We start from the raw sequence: 16,381 nt of genomic DNA, 5'->3' as shown, positions 1-16,381 counted from the left end.
TGATAATTTCCTCTTTCATTCTTTTTGTTATTAATTGCACAATAATATCTCTTGGTATCTTCTTTTGTTGTGCATAAGCTGAATTAATTCTATATACTAGATCCATGTTTGCTAATATTTCTTCTGGTTCTTTGTCTAAAAATCCTGCTAGAATTTCTGTCATTTGTTCCTGTACACTTTGCGCATCCGATTCTTGCACGCCCCTAAATCTTAATTGCCTCTCCGTCGCTTTACATTCCATCAGTGCCATCCTTTCTTGCATCACTTGATTTTCCTGCTTTATACTCACTGATAAATCCTTAGTCTTCTGCTCTACCTCTTCGACTTTATTATTGGTTGCTTGCAATTCATTTTTTATTCCTCTATATTTTTCGCCAGTCCTGCTACCTCCACCCTAATTGTGTCTTTCATATCTTTTAAATCCTTTGCCAGAGTTTCATGCATTTTTTGCAACGATTGACTCAGTTCCTTATGGCTCTCCGTAACTTTTTTTCCAATCCTTCAATCGCTGCATCCATTGAGGCTTGCCATTCTTTATCTGCTTTTCCCCCTGCCATCGTAGGACTCAGCTTAGTGCCTCCCCACGTAGGACTCGGCTTAGTGCCTCCCCACGTATCTGCTCTTTTCCTTAGATCCGTTTTGGCTTCTTTTCTTCTTATCTTCTCTCAATATATTTCCCCGTCTCCTGTTTAATAATTAAAAAATAGTTTTTCTTGACTCCAAAATGTTGGGCGTTTTTTCTCTATGGTTTCCCTACAGCTTCTCTATGACTACTGGCTTTGCTTCAAACCTCACTTAAAATGGCGTGCTTCCTGTTCCTGTAGACTTTGTAGTCTCTCGATGCTTCCTTTGTTTTGCAAGATTCTGATAGTTTGTAAGGAGTTTCCCATCCAATATATGCTGGTGAGAGTGGCAGAAAAGGATACAAGACAAATTGGCTGATTATTTGATTTGTCTTAGAATTAACTAGTTGCAAATATAATATCTTTCAGGTGATATCGGGCACAAAAGGAATTCTTCACATTCCAGCATATCTGAAAAAAATATTTGCTAAATTCTGTAATTTTCTGCCTGAATTTTGTGCCAGAGTCTTTTCTTTTATAATTGGACATAATATCTCCAACTTGAACATGGTAAGTAGGACTCTTCTGTTTGTTACACTAAACCAAGTCAAACTTGTGTTTGGATTCAGTAGGTTTGGAATGAGACTGAGAGTGAGAAGGAGCTGTTATTTTCTCTGGGAATAGGACCTACTGAAAGTGTAACTAATACCAAGGGGAAGTTTTACTATAAGATTCATTTCACCAGAACTCTGCAGAACATCTGTTTTTTTTGCCGGGAGAAGAACTTTGACTTTTTACTTAGAAGTATAACTGCATGCTGCAATCCTGGAACTTGCCAGCATAAAAAGAATCATGATAGGCTGTAGTGCTGGGCACACTGGCTTGGGATTAAGCCCAGTGAATAATGTAGATAAACATACTTTGCCATTTAGTGTAATGTAAAAAATAAACAAAGCACCTCTGTTTCAAAAATAATGACATAGATCCAAAGATTACAATACAAAAGCAGAATGCACAGGTGTGCTACTCTGAAGGGTCCAGTAGCAATTAGGAATATTTATATATACATGGTTTCTTTTAAAAAATGTTTTAGATGTTGTTGGAACACAATGGAAGTTTATTCTTGATAATATTATCAATTTTAAGGTAGACAAATATCTATTATTTGGGCTTTCCTTTGGAAGTTTTTAAGCAGAGGCTAGATAGCCATCAGACAGCAATGCTGATTCTGTGAACCTAAGCAGATCATGAGAGGGAGGGCAGGAAGGGTTACATCAGTGCTTAGTTCTTGTGGCTCCTTCTTACATGCCCAGGGTAATGCCAATCACCACCTTGAGGTCTAGTAGCAATTTTCCACAGGCCAATTCAGCTAGGGATCCTGACAGTGTTTTGCCATCTTCTGGGCATGGAGCAAGGGTCACTGGGTATGTGTGAGGGAAGGAGAGGTAGTTGTGAATTTCCTGCATTGTGCAGGGGGTTGGACTAGATGACCCTTCTATTATAATAAATGCAGCACTGAGTAAGCTGTTTTAAATGTAAGCAGCTCATGAAGCTCTTATTCCTTCGCAGACAGGTCACAGAGTGTGTATTTTAGTTATAGCTACAACTTTTACGTTCTATGGAATAAAACCAAAACTCACAAAAGAAGATCCTTGCGCTGTGGTGCCAGAACACCAGTTGGGGAAAAGCCCTGCCTGGCCCCACCCACTTACTAAAAATATTTGGCAAGCACCAGGGAAAGTTATTGACCAAATGATCTTTGAATTTTGAGTGGGGTCAGAAGCCAGATTAACTGGTATCCCTTTTTAATCAGACTGAAAAATTCATTTATCTCTTAAAGACTTCAGCCTATGAACTTTATGGTCCTCTGATGGAGAATAAATACAATTTGTTATTAAGATTTTTTATGTAGGGTTCTCTGGGTTACTCATGGGCTCCCCAATGTAGTGCCTGGTGCCAAACATTTTAGGAAGTGCCTGGTGCCAAACATTTTTAGGAAGTGGATGGGGTCAAGTGGGGATTTTACTCAACTATACTTCTGATTGGTCATTGGAGATCTGATTGGCTGTGTAGATTTAAAAGGAATTGCTTCAGGAGCAGCTACCATCATAGCACAAGAATCTTCATTGTGTGACTGAAGATAAGCGGTGTGGATGCAAGAAAATATTTTAAAACTATTTTAAAAGGCATCCAGAAGCACAAATAATTATGTATAACATCTCTTCCTGATATTTTGTTGTTGGCTCCACCAGCTGCAGCAGCCATCTTGGTTCTCAGAATCTCAAAGGTGCCCACAGGCTCAGAAAGGTTGAAGACCTCTGGCCTACTCAACAACAAGCAGATACCCAGGGAGTAGATGAATCTCTTCTGTTCTTATGTAGTGGGTACAAGAATTCAAGTGATTTCCAATAAGTCTTTTATTAACAAGAACATCACCACTCATGGCACAACATCAAAACAGCAGTTATAGAACACTCAACTTGTCTCCAGAACATGCCCACAATTAAACTCAACCAATAGCAAACACTCGGTATCCAGAAACCCTATTCGCTAGTTCATTAGTCTGTAGGGGAATCCTGACTGGCTGGCTCAACGACACCGCCAATCAGAATGCAGTTGTACAGAACCTTGCTACGAAAGCCTTTTTACTTGAAGCTCCCAGTACACTACATCTGTGATGGTAGAAATTGCCTTTAACAAAAGTCTCTGGGCTTAACAGCCAACTAAGGCTATGTTGCCAAGCAACACAGCTTCTTCATTGCTTGCCTCAGCTCTATATGCCTTTCTTCCTGACTACCTGATCTGACTTCTCCTTTTCTTTGGGCTCCTTCCTTTCTTCCCTCTTTCCTCCCTGGCCTGGGGGGTGCCATGTAGTATAACAAGGAAGCAGAATCTGTAATTTGTAAATTCTCTGAAACAGTTTATTTTAAACAATTGCAGCTTCCTCGGGATAACCTATTGATTCATTATTCAAATTGTATTAATGTAGCACCCAGATCATCAAGTAAGGCAACAGCTACAGCACCTATTTCTAATCAGATGTGAAATTCTGAAGTTCTGCAAGCTGAACTATTTTTTTCTTGTGTGCAGACTAGAGATGGGCACGAACAGCAATACAAACTTAAAAAAGCCACCAAACAGCCCAATCAGCTGTTCGTGAACAAGCTGTTCGTGAGGCCCCATTCTAAATGAACAGGTGGTCGTTGCAAGCCTCGTTTGTTGCTGTTCGTCAAACCAGACAGTCTGGCACCTGCAATCAGTTCCCTTGGCAACTGGAGGCAGGGACTGCCTGGACTCTGTCTGAACTCCTGCTGTTGCCCTGGAAACCCCAATCTAAGCCCAATTTAGCTTGATAGGCAGGTCTTCCTTTCAAGTATGGAGCTCCAAATTTGTTACAAGGAAGCAAGGAGCAGGGGGGGGGGCTCCCAGCTCTGGTTTTGCAGACAGTGAGGGAGAGACAGTTGCTGTTGGCATTTTGAGAGAGAGAGAGGGAGAGTGCATTGGAGCTTCAATTTTCTTTGTGTGTAGTGGGATAGAGATCTACCTCTTCAAGTTCCAGGGCTGCTGCCAGGCTCTAGGCCAAGCTACTATTTATTACTGGTACCTTTCCCGCTGCCTGCTCAGGTAAGGTTTCTGGGAGTGGTGCAGTAGGGATCTACCCCTTCAGGTTCTAGGGCTGCTGCCAGGCTCTGGGGCCAAACTATTATTTATTATTAACACATTTCCTGCTGCCTGCTTAGGTAGGGGTTCTGGGAGTGGTGCGGTAGGGATCTTGATGGCTGGAGGAGAGCCTGCTGACCCCCATGAACGACAAACAATGAACATGTTCATGAACAGGTCATGTTCATCAATGTTCATTGTTCGTGGATGGCAACGAACACCATGTTCAGTTTTTTTTTCTGTTCATGCCCATGTCTAGTGCAGACCAGTCAATGGAAAACAGAGAAGGGAACAGCAATTTGACTTTGCTGTAATGTGGGATTAGCAGGGGGGGGGTCGAAATTGGAATAGAAAGGAACTTTTTTACACCTTTCCTTGGTGTTTGAGCCATATTCTCACAATGTAAACAATGCCAGTATTCTTTAGAGCTGAAATGATACCTCAGAGAACCAATCAAAACTCCAAAACAATGAAAGAGACCTATCTCAGTGAAAGATGGTGCATGTCTAGTGAGTCCATATTGGTTCACGCCCCCTCCCCCATGCCATTTATGTATATTTCAATAAATATATTGCTGTATTGCTCTGATAATCCTGGGATGCATCTTGGGAGGGAGGCCATGGTTTTGAAACTTAAAATGAGCAGGTTTTTGAAGATATGGAACTTATTTTATTTTCCATGAGTATTCTATTAATATTATATTTTAAAAGTACCTTAAAATAAAGAACAGTTAGCAAGCTTAGCTTCTGGCAAGATCCTATTCAATTCTAGCTCTATCGGTTAAAAAATTCATGAAGATATATCCAAGTTTAATATGATTAACAACTGTTTTATTGCAGAGTCGACTAGATGTATATGTAGCACATTCTCCTGCTGGAACATCTTCACAAAATTATCTTCACTGGCGCCAGGTATATTGAATTTTCAAATGTAATCATCTGTCAGTTACTGAAATGTTTTCACAATGTAAACACTCTTTATATTCTGAAATTAAGACAGAAGGAATGTATTGGGCATCTATGTTGGCTTGAAAGCAGAGTCTTTTGTCATCTTGTGTCACCACCACCTTTGACAAAATGGGCTCTGGCTCACAAAAACTCATGACACAACAAATTTGGGGCTGTCTGACTATGGTTTCGGCTGCTGCAGATCAACATGGCTACCCTATTGGAACTGGTATTAACATGCACATTGCAGCTATTTCAAACTATATCATTCCAATCCAGCTTTATTTATGGGTGCAGGAGCTCTGGTGCCTATCAAAAAGGAGTTCTTCCACCCACAAAAACATTCCCATTTGTTTCTCATGCATGCTCAAAGGAGCGTGTGTGCTTTCGTATCTGCTCCCTTTATTGAAATGCATAGGAGCAGCCTGCACATGTAAGATATTAGTCAACCATATTTGCACATTTACATTGTTTTTAAGGATGGCTAGGTTGGTGTGTACTCTTTAATTTAGGGCTTTTGAAAGCACTTTTTAATAAAAAGTTATGACATTTACACACATGATACATATAATTCCAGTCTAAGGATTATTCAATATGTCCCATTCAGTCTCATACGTAAGCTTGGGTGTAGGTGATGGCATCCTCATAGAGCAATGTGGGATCCCATCTTTCCTTTCCCTTTTCTTGGGAAAGGCTGCGAATCAGCACTCTACTGTGGTTTGGCTGCGAATCAGCACTCTACTGGTGTGAATCCCACTAGTGCCATGAGCTCAGTAGGTGGCCTTGGATAAGCCACTCCTCTCAGCCCAAGCTCCACAGCTGTATTGTGGGGATAATATAATAACACTAACTTGTTCACCACTCTGGGTGAGGCACTAAACTGTCTTTTTTTAAAAAAAAAATTATTCATAGAATTAAAAGCTCAATAAGAAAGGCAGAAAGCAAAAAATAAAGGAAAAAGATGATTAAAAAGGTTTACAAGAAGAAAAACTGTCTTGAATAGTGGTATATAAGCACTGTTGTTGTTGCTGCTGCTGCTGCTGCTGCTGCTGTTACTGATGAAAGATTCTTGAATTTTATGTTAGGGAGGGGAAAGTTAACTTCGAGTTACATTTCAAGTGAGCCCCAAATATACAGTATGTTTGAAACAGGGTCTCATTTCAAAAAGTTTGAGAACCAGTCTTGTAAGCAGGCATGCCAGGTGCCTGCTTATGGCAGGCAAACTCCTGGCAATTAAAGCCTCTGGCTGACTATGGTCAGGTAATCGGTGGGAGGAGGCAGGCCAGCAAAATGGGGAACAGTGTGATCCTCATCTCTATGCAATGATGTCACTTCCTGAGCGACCCATCATGCTGAGGCCGATTCCTTAGCACACGGCTAACAACATAGTATTTGGAGCAAAAAATGTCATGTTTTTGGCAATTAAAGAATCAGCCCTGGTGCAACACTGTTCGTTTCATGTTGTGCCAGAAGTGATATCATCATGCAGAGTCAAGGACTGTGTGCCATCCTCCAGTAAGTTCCCACCACGCACCTACTCCTATCTCCAACCAGTTGCCGGGGGGACGCGGCAACCCTAGTAGTAACAATTATTGTTACTGATTTGTTGCAAGTGGGAAGCTTTGAACATTTTGAAGAGCTATATAAATTATGAGGAAGGTCTCTGTTCTTAAATATTTCAGATATTTGTTCTAGGAAATACAGTAAGTTGCTTTGTCTGATGCCTGGTATCTAGTGCTTAGTATTTAGTACCAGAGAGCGAGGGTCAACCATTTATAGAAGTCTTGTTTCCAATGAAGTAAAACAATGAAATAATCTTACCTATCTAAAACTTCTAAGAAAAAAGAAATCAAATTATCTCAAACCGGTTGCTCAAATTATTCTAGATGATGATGATGATGATGATGATGATGATGATGATGATGATGATGATAGTGGGTATATGCCACTATTATAGACAGGTTCATGCCCCACTCAGAGCAATGAACAGTGTTGTTATCCCCAGAATACAGCTGGGGAGCTGGGGCTGAGAGGAATGGCTCACCCAAGGCCACCTGCTGAGCTCATGGCAGTAGTGGGATTCAAACCATCAAAGTACTTATTTACAGCCCAACCACTTAACAAGTATGCTACAGCAGATTAATGGTCATAATCAGACAACTATAGCAATGCAATGATATATAGGAATGATAGCTTACAGAGCTTTTGTTTGTTTGGATATTTTTTTCCCTCACTTTTCTCCCCAGTAGGGAAAAATGCACCTTATATCATTACCCCTGCCTTCTTTTTACCCTCACAACAGCAACTCTATGAGGTAGGCTAAGCTGAGAAAGAGTGACTGGCCCAAGGTCAGTGACTGCTTCTGTAGCAGAGTGAGCATTCAAACCTTGCTCTCCCAGGTCCTAATGGTAATTATGATGTAACTATGGATGATTTAATTATAGGTGTTCCTTGAAAAGCAGTTTAAGGCATATGACTACGGCTTCCAAGGAAAGAATATGCAGAAGTATAATCAGGTAGGTAGCAAATATATAACACAAGCATGGAACTGTGAGAACCTGGTGAGGAAATTCTCTCACTGGTCCCTGCTTGCTCCTCTGGCTTCTTCTTCCACCAGTCAGCTTTCTCCACTCTTCCCACTGCCTTCTCTTATCTTTTCTCCTGCACCCTCCTTCTCCCGCTTCTCACCCCCGACACTGATCCATGCCTCCCCCTTGCCCTCCTGCTGCCCCCTCTTTTCTTGGTTCTCCCTCCCCACCACCACCTCATCCTTCTTGCCACCAGGAATGGGGAAAGGTGGCTGCTGGACGAGGCAGGCTCTGATGTCAACAGCATTTGAGCTCGGAGGGAGCCCATTGCCAGCCACAGGCTCCTTCTAAGCCCAAATATGGTCAGTGTTCAGCACCTACCTCTGGCCTCTGCCTTCCCTACCCAGCAGTGCTCAGTAATTTGGGGGCTGCTAATCACCAGACTAGCTATGAGCTCCCACCTTGCACTTACTGCTTGCCTCCTCTGGCTTCTGCTTTCCTTTCCTCCTAGCACCCATCCCCTTGCCAGAACATCTTGGGGGCTACTAAGTCACCCCAAAGATGGTGGCTGATCTAGTGACATGCCATTGTGAGGTTTCACTTCTTCTTTAAGTGATGGGATTTGTAAATCCTTGTCACCTTTTCTTTTCACTGTTCAGATTTTTCTGCAAACCTGGGGGTCCATCCAGATTGGTAGAAAAATCCCTCTTCTCTCTTCACAGCCCTGTTCTGTTGATCTTTGAAACCTCATTTTTGGCCATATGTAGAATTAGATACAATGATAATACTCTTCACTTACAGCTTTGAAGGTCTAATCTGATGGATAGTTTTGGCACATGAAAATCTTTTGTTGTTTGTGTTAAACCAGATCAAAACAACTGTGAATTAAGCAGTTTTTGGATGGCACCTTTGCTAACTTCCCATCCTCCTCCATGTTACTGTAATGAGACTCCTTGCAAGTAAGAGAGAGGAATTAGTGGCAAGGAGCAAGGTTATGCTAGAAGAGTAACAAGAGGGGCCTCCATCAATGTTGATGGGGTCCTCTCCTCCCTAAGGAAACTTTTGAGACAGGTGTTCTCCAAAGTAGAGTAACTTTATTAAAAGGGAAAATACATGCACACAAGAAGTAATACATTGTCAGCACCAACACACAATGTCCTAGGAAATTAGCCAGAGGTTGGAATAGAGTGAGGGGAAATATATTTACCTATCCAGGAGAGTACTCTACGGAGAAAGAGAGCTTAAACATCCTGCGTCTTTGGCCAGAGAGGAAGGCTCTGAGAAGGGGACTCTGAGGGCACTACACTTGGGTCCCAATAAGTGTGTACAATTTGGGTGGGGCGGAGCTCTGGTTTTTATAGAGCAGATCATGTCCTGAGGCTTGGGAGCCCACTTGGCCATTGAGATGAAAGGCCATAACAGTTCCTGAAAATGACAAAGGTTTTAGCACCTTTGATTGTTGCTACTGGGGTGCGACAAAAGAGTAAGATTGGGGTCTTCCTGTTGCTGGGAAAAGGAAGCAATTGATTCTTAATGTTCCCAGAGCTGGGCTATATGAATTTCTATATTGCCAGGAAGAAATTTACAATTTATCAATGCTGATTGATGGCCCATCAGATGAAGGATGGTTTGTAAATTACGGAAATGAGGAGAAATGAGAAGGTATGGGATTGACCCATCGGAAACCTTTGTTGTTAGTTAACTGCACATCCCAGCTTGGGGGTGGGAGTAGGAACTAATCACACCCAATCTCTCGGCATTTGCATTTGCATTCCATTCAAGTGGTAATTGTTTTGCCCATCCAGCTGAAATGTCTCTGATGCAGCTCAAGCTGCATTATTTCAAGGGCTCTGTGATTTTATATCTCAGGCTGTATCAAACATGGCAGAAGCCGGGGTTGCCTGCTCAGTGCTCACACTCCAGACTGCATGATTCTCCCAAAAGCTGACCCTAAGGAGAACCTCACAAATGCCATGGCAGGCGGGGGGGGGCATTCCAAAGGCAAAGTGCCACCAGTGAAAAAGCCCTGCCTCTGGCTGCCACCTGCCTCACCTCTGAAGGGGGCATAAAAAGCACAGCTGACAAAGAGGATCTGAGCTGGCACGCTGAAGAGTAAAGGAAGAGGCATTCTTTTAAGTAGTTTGTTCTCAAGCCATTTAGGGCCTTAAAGGTAAGACCCACAGTTTGAATTGTACTTGGAAGGAAACAGCCAGCCAGATAGTCAATGCAGGTGTGATGTAATCCCTTTATCCAGCCCCCACAGTAGCCTGGCTGCCATGTTTTGGACCAATTGGACAGTTTTCAATAAGTGAGAAAGGCAAATTCTCATGATTCCATCACTTTAGTGGCAGCTCTCCCCCTCACTCAGTGTTATATCCTATGCCTTTCCTGAGGTCCCTTCACATTCTAGAGTGGCTTATGGAAACCGGGGGGGGGGTTGCAAGAGATATGAGAGAACTGGCAAAGACCCTTCTCTGTGCTGTTCACTTTGTCCAAGCCACAAAGCATGCAAGTAATTACAATATTAGGTCAATGTTTGGAGAAATTTTCTTCATAAGGTATTTGGGATAGCCCCTGCCCTGTACATCTTTTGCTGACATGTAAAGGGTTTTACTTTTCAAGCAGTGTCTCAGAGTCTGTCTTCACGAGACATCTGACATGTGAAGAACACATGTTGGGAGATGCAGTGTTAGTTGGGAAGGGTAGTTTAAAAAGACAGAGCTGGTGGCAGGGCAAAGGCTTTGCTATACACTGGAGCTGTGTGAACAGGTTGTGAAATGCCAGAAGAGAAACTTCAGCCCATTATAACCTCTCCAGGTCCAAGCCCAGTTCTTGAAGAGAGCTACAGCCTATTTCCATTCCCCACTGCCCTCTGGTTGTGATCCCAAACAGTTAGACTAGAGAGGTGAAATTGATAGAACCTTAGGGGCGGCAAAGATGAAATTAACAAACCCTCTGAGGAGCAATCTCTGCTAGTTCTGTCTTTTTAAACTAAACTTCCAGGCTTGCGTCTCACTACACTTGACGAATACACGCCAAGGCGTCTCATGTAGAGAGACTCAGATGAGTATTGTTTGGGTAAGCTTGATTGGGGCTTTTTTGTATTTGCAGAGCTTTTCTCTGTGACTTTATGCTTTTATTTTGGTTTCACATTGTTCTGTTGGTGTTATGCTGCTGTACATTACCTTGATCACATGTGACTGGAATAGCAACTGATATGCATAAATGACAAGAAAAGTGCAGTTCTTATAAATATAATTAACCTTGTCCCTGAGTAATATGATATATTATACCTCACTACGTCTTGGGCAAGGGATAGTTGAGGGCATTTTTTGCAAACAGTATCACATTTCATTGGAGCATTAGAAATACAAATATTTGCGAAGATAACAAAACGTATTTGGAGCAGGCTACCATTAGTAGAGCCTTTTATAAATTTTATGCTAAGCTGTATAATAAAAAAGAAGTAAACAAAGAATCAATAGCGTCATATTTGGAGAAAACCAAACTTCCAGAAATCTCGGAAGCTTGGAGAAATAAGTTGAATAGTGAAGTAACTGACGAGGAAATAAGTAAGGCAATACAATCTGCAAATCTAGGAAAGGCGCCAGGGCCAGATGGACTTACGGCTAAATTCTATAAGACAATGGCTAATGAACTGGCACCATTCCTAAAAGAGGTGATGAATGGGGTTTTAAGGGATCAAAGGATTCCAGAAACTTGGAGTGAAGCGAATATATCATTGATCCCAAAAGAGGGCCAAGACCTGACTAATGTGAAAAATTATAGACCTATATCGCTACTCAACAATGACTACAAAATTTTTGCGAAGATATTGGCGGAGAGATTGAAGGGGTGGCTCTCGGAAGTCATAGAGGAGGAACAAGCAGGCTTTTTGCCAGACAGACAAATAAGAGACAACTTAAGGACAGTGATCAATGCTATTGAATATTATGACAAGCGTTGTGACAAAGAGGTTGGTTTCTTCTTTGTTGACGCTGAAAAAGCGTTTGACAATTTAAACTGGGACTTTATGTTTGCCACTATGGAAAAGCTACAATTGGGAGAAAGATTCATCAGAGCAATTAAGGAAATTTATAGAGACCAGACTGCAGCAATTGTGGTGAATGATGAATTGACCAAGAAATTGACGATAAGTAAAGGAACAAGACAAGGTTGCCCGTTATCTCCATTGTTGTTCATTTTAGTATTGGAGATTCTGATGATACAAATACGTCAAGATGATGAAATTCGTGGAATAAAAATAAAGGACTATTCATACAAGGTCAGAGCATTTGCGGATGACATAATGTTAATTGTAGAGGACCCATTGGAGAACATGCCAAGAGTGATAGATAAGATCAAGGAGTTTGGAGACTTGGCAGGTTTCTTCATTAACAAAAAGAAGTCAAAGATATTATGCAAAAATATGACTAAGCAGAAACAACAATTGTTAATGGAAACAACGGATTGTGAAGTAACAAGTAAAGTGAAATATTTGGGAGTCGAATTAACTGCAAAGAACATAGATCTATTCAAAAACAATTATGAAAAACTATGGACTCAGATAGAGAGAGACTTGATTAAATGGAATAGATTGAATTTGTCATGGTTGGGCAGGATTGCAGCAGTTAAGATGAATGTGTTACCAAGAGTAATGTTTTTGCTACAGACAATACCAATCATCAGAGACTCCAAACAATTTGAAAAATGGCAGAGGAAAATATCAGATTTTGTTTGGGCAGGCAAGAAGCCTCGAGTGAAAGTGAAAGTTTTACAAGATGCAAAGGAAAGAGGCGGAATGCAACTGCCCAATCTGAGACTTTATCATGATGCAATCTGCCTAGTTTGGTTGAAAGAATGGATGACATTAAAGAACAAGAAACTATTAGCCCTAGAGGGATATAAAAAAATATTTGGATGGCACGCATATTTATGGCATGACAAAGTAAAGGTCAACTCGATGTTCCTGCATCACTTTGTTCGGAGAAGTCTATACATAATCTGGAAGAAGTACAGAATTTATCTACAAGAAGGAACCCCTTTGTGGGTGGTTCCATATGAGGTGATAGACCCGAGAGCTGTTGATAATGAACAACAATGTTTAACGTATAAAGAAATAACTAAAACTGAAGCATCCAAACTTAGAATAAAGACACAAGAGGAACTATCACCTAATTACGATTGGTTCCAGTATAGACAGATCAGAGACTTATATAATTCAGACTCTGTAAAGGGAGGTATACGAATAGAGAATTCGGAACTAGAGCAGACCCTTCTTAAAGAAGATAAGAAAAGAATATCCAAGGTATACCAAGTACTGTTGAAGTGGTATACCGAGGATGAGATAGTTAAAACACAAATGGTGAAATGGGCTATAAACTTTAATAAAGAAATAACAATGGAGGCATGGGAATACTTGTGGAAAACTACAATGAAGACAACGACATGTATTAATATCAAAGAGAACATTTATAAAATGATCTATCGTTGGTACATGACACCAAAGAAGATTGCGCTAGGGAATTCGAATACTTCTAATAAATGCTGGAAATGTAAGAAGCATGAGGGCTCCCTCTATCATATGTGGTGGTCGTGTGAGGTAGCCAGGCAGTACTGGGGGGAAATAATAAGAGAAATGAGTGAAATTTTACAATTTCAAATTAATAAGAACCCAGAACTCCTGCTACTGAACTTGGGAATGGAGGGAATTCCAGCCCAACACAGGACGTTGATATTTTATATGACAGCAGCAGCTAGACTTTTGTATGCGCAAAAATGGAAAGTACAAGAAGTGCCAACTATTGAAGATTGGACTTACAAATTGCTGTATATGGCTGAAATGGACAAGATGACAAGAAAATTGAGAGATCTGGACTCAGGGCAGTTCAACACAGACTGGGAGAAGCTGAAACAATACCTGGAGAAGAAATGGGAGGTGGGAGGAAAACTGTGGCAGTTTGAGAACTACTGAAGTATTGAAGTAGAGGGGGGAGACTTTACCGGGGGGAGAAGAGATAAATGTGAATTAATAAGCAGTCAGATTAATAGATTGACATATATATAGATATATATAGGTTAACAAACAGAACATAGAGAAAATAATTAATTATAAGGACTAAATATAAGGAGCGATTAACTAACAATATTTTCTTTTTTTTTCTGACAAGTTTTGTACCAAACTGAATGTCTGAAGATATAGATGGGTCAAATTGATTGACTACGTGAGGAGAGATATATAGAACTATTATAAAAAGATAGAATGAGTAATATATAGAGAGAATAAGTCAAATTGTTTGATATAAACGAATGTATGATCTATATGGTTTATGATATATAGAAATACCTGAAATTGAAAAATTGGGATAAATTGTTTATCTAAGATGGAAACAAAGGCTTACAGTTTGGGCATATAATGTTAAAAATAGTTAAGGATGTACTGCTTAGAATAATGGAGAATATATATTTGTTTTAGATAGAGGAAGCTAATAAAAGTAAGGGAAAGGGGACAAAGGGTTGGAAAGCTGTTGGAAGTCAACAAAAAGGGGGGGGAAAGGGAGGGGGTTAGAGATGAAAAAATTGGGGAAAATTGAATGTAAATGTGGAAATAATGGATTCTAACCCAATAAAAATTTTTCAAAAAAAAAAAAAAAAGAAATACAAATATGGTTTCTCTCTTTTTACAATTCTAAATCTGCTCAAAACATTGGAATAAAAACTTCAGGTGATATGTTCTTGTGTTGTTATACATTTACAGAATTAGCATTTTTAATCCCCCCTTTTTAACTCTTCAGACAACTCCTCCTGTCTACAAGATAGAAGATATAAAAATACCGATTGCACTCTGGACTGGTGGACAGGATTTGTTTACTAATTCAGAAGATGTAGCTTTGTTATCCTCTCAAATTAGTAATCTTGTGTATGAAAATCATATTCCCGAATGGAATCATCTCGACTTCATCTGGGGACTTGATGCAACCGAGCGCATGTACATGAAGATCATTGAGACAATGAAGAGATACTCATAATCTCAGTCAGAGCTGCTTCTTGATCAATGGGCACATAAAAACAGACATTACTAATATGGTTACTACATTCGTAACACTACTTAGTTGCGGTTTGATGAAACTGAGTACTTTTATGTGCTTTTCATTGAGATCATTAACTATACATAATCCCACTGTGTTGCTTTGATGTCTTCATGCAACTGAGCATATGTTCTGGTCTATGAAGTATTCATAATAATAATAACATTCAATTTATGTACCACCCTTCAGTACAACTTAATGCCCAATCAGAGCAGTTTACAAAGTATGTCATAATTATCCCCACAATAAAACACCCTGTGAGGTGGGTGGGGCTGAGAGAGCTCCAGAGAACTTGTGACTAGCCCAAGGTCACTCAGCTGGCTTCAAGTGGAGGAGCGGGGAATCAAACCCAGTTCTCCAGATTAGAGACCTGCGCTCTTAACCGCTATACCAAACTGGCTCTCAAACAGGCTCTCAGCATCCCAAGTGCTGCTTTCTTGATGCCATTGGACACATGCTAGTAGAGATTACTGAAATGATAAAAAATGCTATCAAACACTGTTTTAAACATTTTTAAAAACATTTTAAAAACACTGATCCTTTTCTTGCAAACTGCTTTTGCATTTGGAATACAAATACCTTTGTAGTGTTATCGCTGGGAACAGTATTTATTTGGATTCCTCTTTCTGTCTAATTTTATTGCTGTAGTTTGTTTTAATTCACATGGCAGAACAACATTCTCTGAAACTTCGTGTCTAAACTCTGCCTTTCCTTTCCTTAGAAATCTGAATTCTGTTAACATCAGGATCGCACTCTCTGTTGATCAAAAAATAAAAATCTAAAATAGCTGAGTCATTGACTATTTATTCAACCTTCTAAGCTTTAAAACAGTTCACACACTGTATCGCAAACCATTTTATTCTTTTAATAAATATTGGGAAAGATAAAATCTTCCATAGTTGCATATGTGTGGCTTTTGGATGCTGTGGGTCAGGGTTCTGCATCCCATGACTCTAGAGCCAAATGTAGCGCAGTACAGAACCAAATATGGCTCTTAAAAAAAATGAAAATGAAGTCATTGGACAGGTAGATGGGATGCTAGAATAAACAGCATGTGAATGGAATGGCAGGCGAAGATTTTTCTGGGCTTTACAGAGATGCTTTAAAGAAAGGGAGATGATAGGCATGAACACTTGCCAGTAATTCAACTGTGGACCACGCACAGATTTATGCCACTTTAATATATTCAAGGTGCTCCTGTGTATATTTATTACATATTGTAAAACCTCATGTGTGCTACTTCCCAATAAAGAACTTGCAACAACCAGTGTTTGGGGTGCAGTAATTTTATGGGTTATTAATCAGAATGTTGATTATTAATAATACATTATTAAGTGCTCTTGCTCTGAATGCTGATGTCTTAGTTATTTGATTATAAATGGGTGCTGTCCCCTGCTTCAGATCCCTGCTTTTTATCCTGATGTCTAGTCTGTCTTCCTTAACTAGGAGTTTGAGCTCCCTGTTCCTTACATCCAACCTCATGGGACAAGGGTGTGATTCAGATTCGTTTTATTGTATATGGCTATTGGCCTTCACAATATCAAAACACTCTTGAATGTGTGACACAGGTGTGGTTTTGCCTCTATTGAGATGGA

The 16,381-nt window shown here is 40.3% G+C and overlaps 1 protein-coding gene across 1 annotated transcript in view; it reads left to right on the top strand.

Annotated features, from left to right (window-relative positions):
- LOC129332276 (lipase member N-like) overlaps positions 1-14,726 on the top strand; it is a 41,472-nt gene extending 26,746 nt beyond the window's left edge. Inside the window, exons 6-9 of the mRNA XM_054983260.1 lie at positions 993-1,133; positions 5,063-5,134; positions 7,615-7,686; positions 14,493-14,726. Of these exons, the coding sequence (XP_054839235.1) occupies positions 993-1,133; positions 5,063-5,134; positions 7,615-7,686; positions 14,493-14,726 (519 nt within the window). The remainder of the gene's footprint in view (positions 1-992; positions 1,134-5,062; positions 5,135-7,614; positions 7,687-14,492) is intronic.
- Positions 14,727-16,381: the final 1,655 nt, after the last annotated feature.

Source organism: Eublepharis macularius, chromosome 6, assembly GCF_028583425.1.
Source record: "Eublepharis macularius isolate TG4126 chromosome 6, MPM_Emac_v1.0, whole genome shotgun sequence".
NCBI classification, from domain to species: Eukaryota; Metazoa; Chordata; class Lepidosauria; order Squamata; family Eublepharidae; genus Eublepharis; species Eublepharis macularius.
The sequence above is the reverse complement of the archived record's forward strand: the minus strand, read 5'-3'. Positions and strand labels throughout refer to the sequence as shown.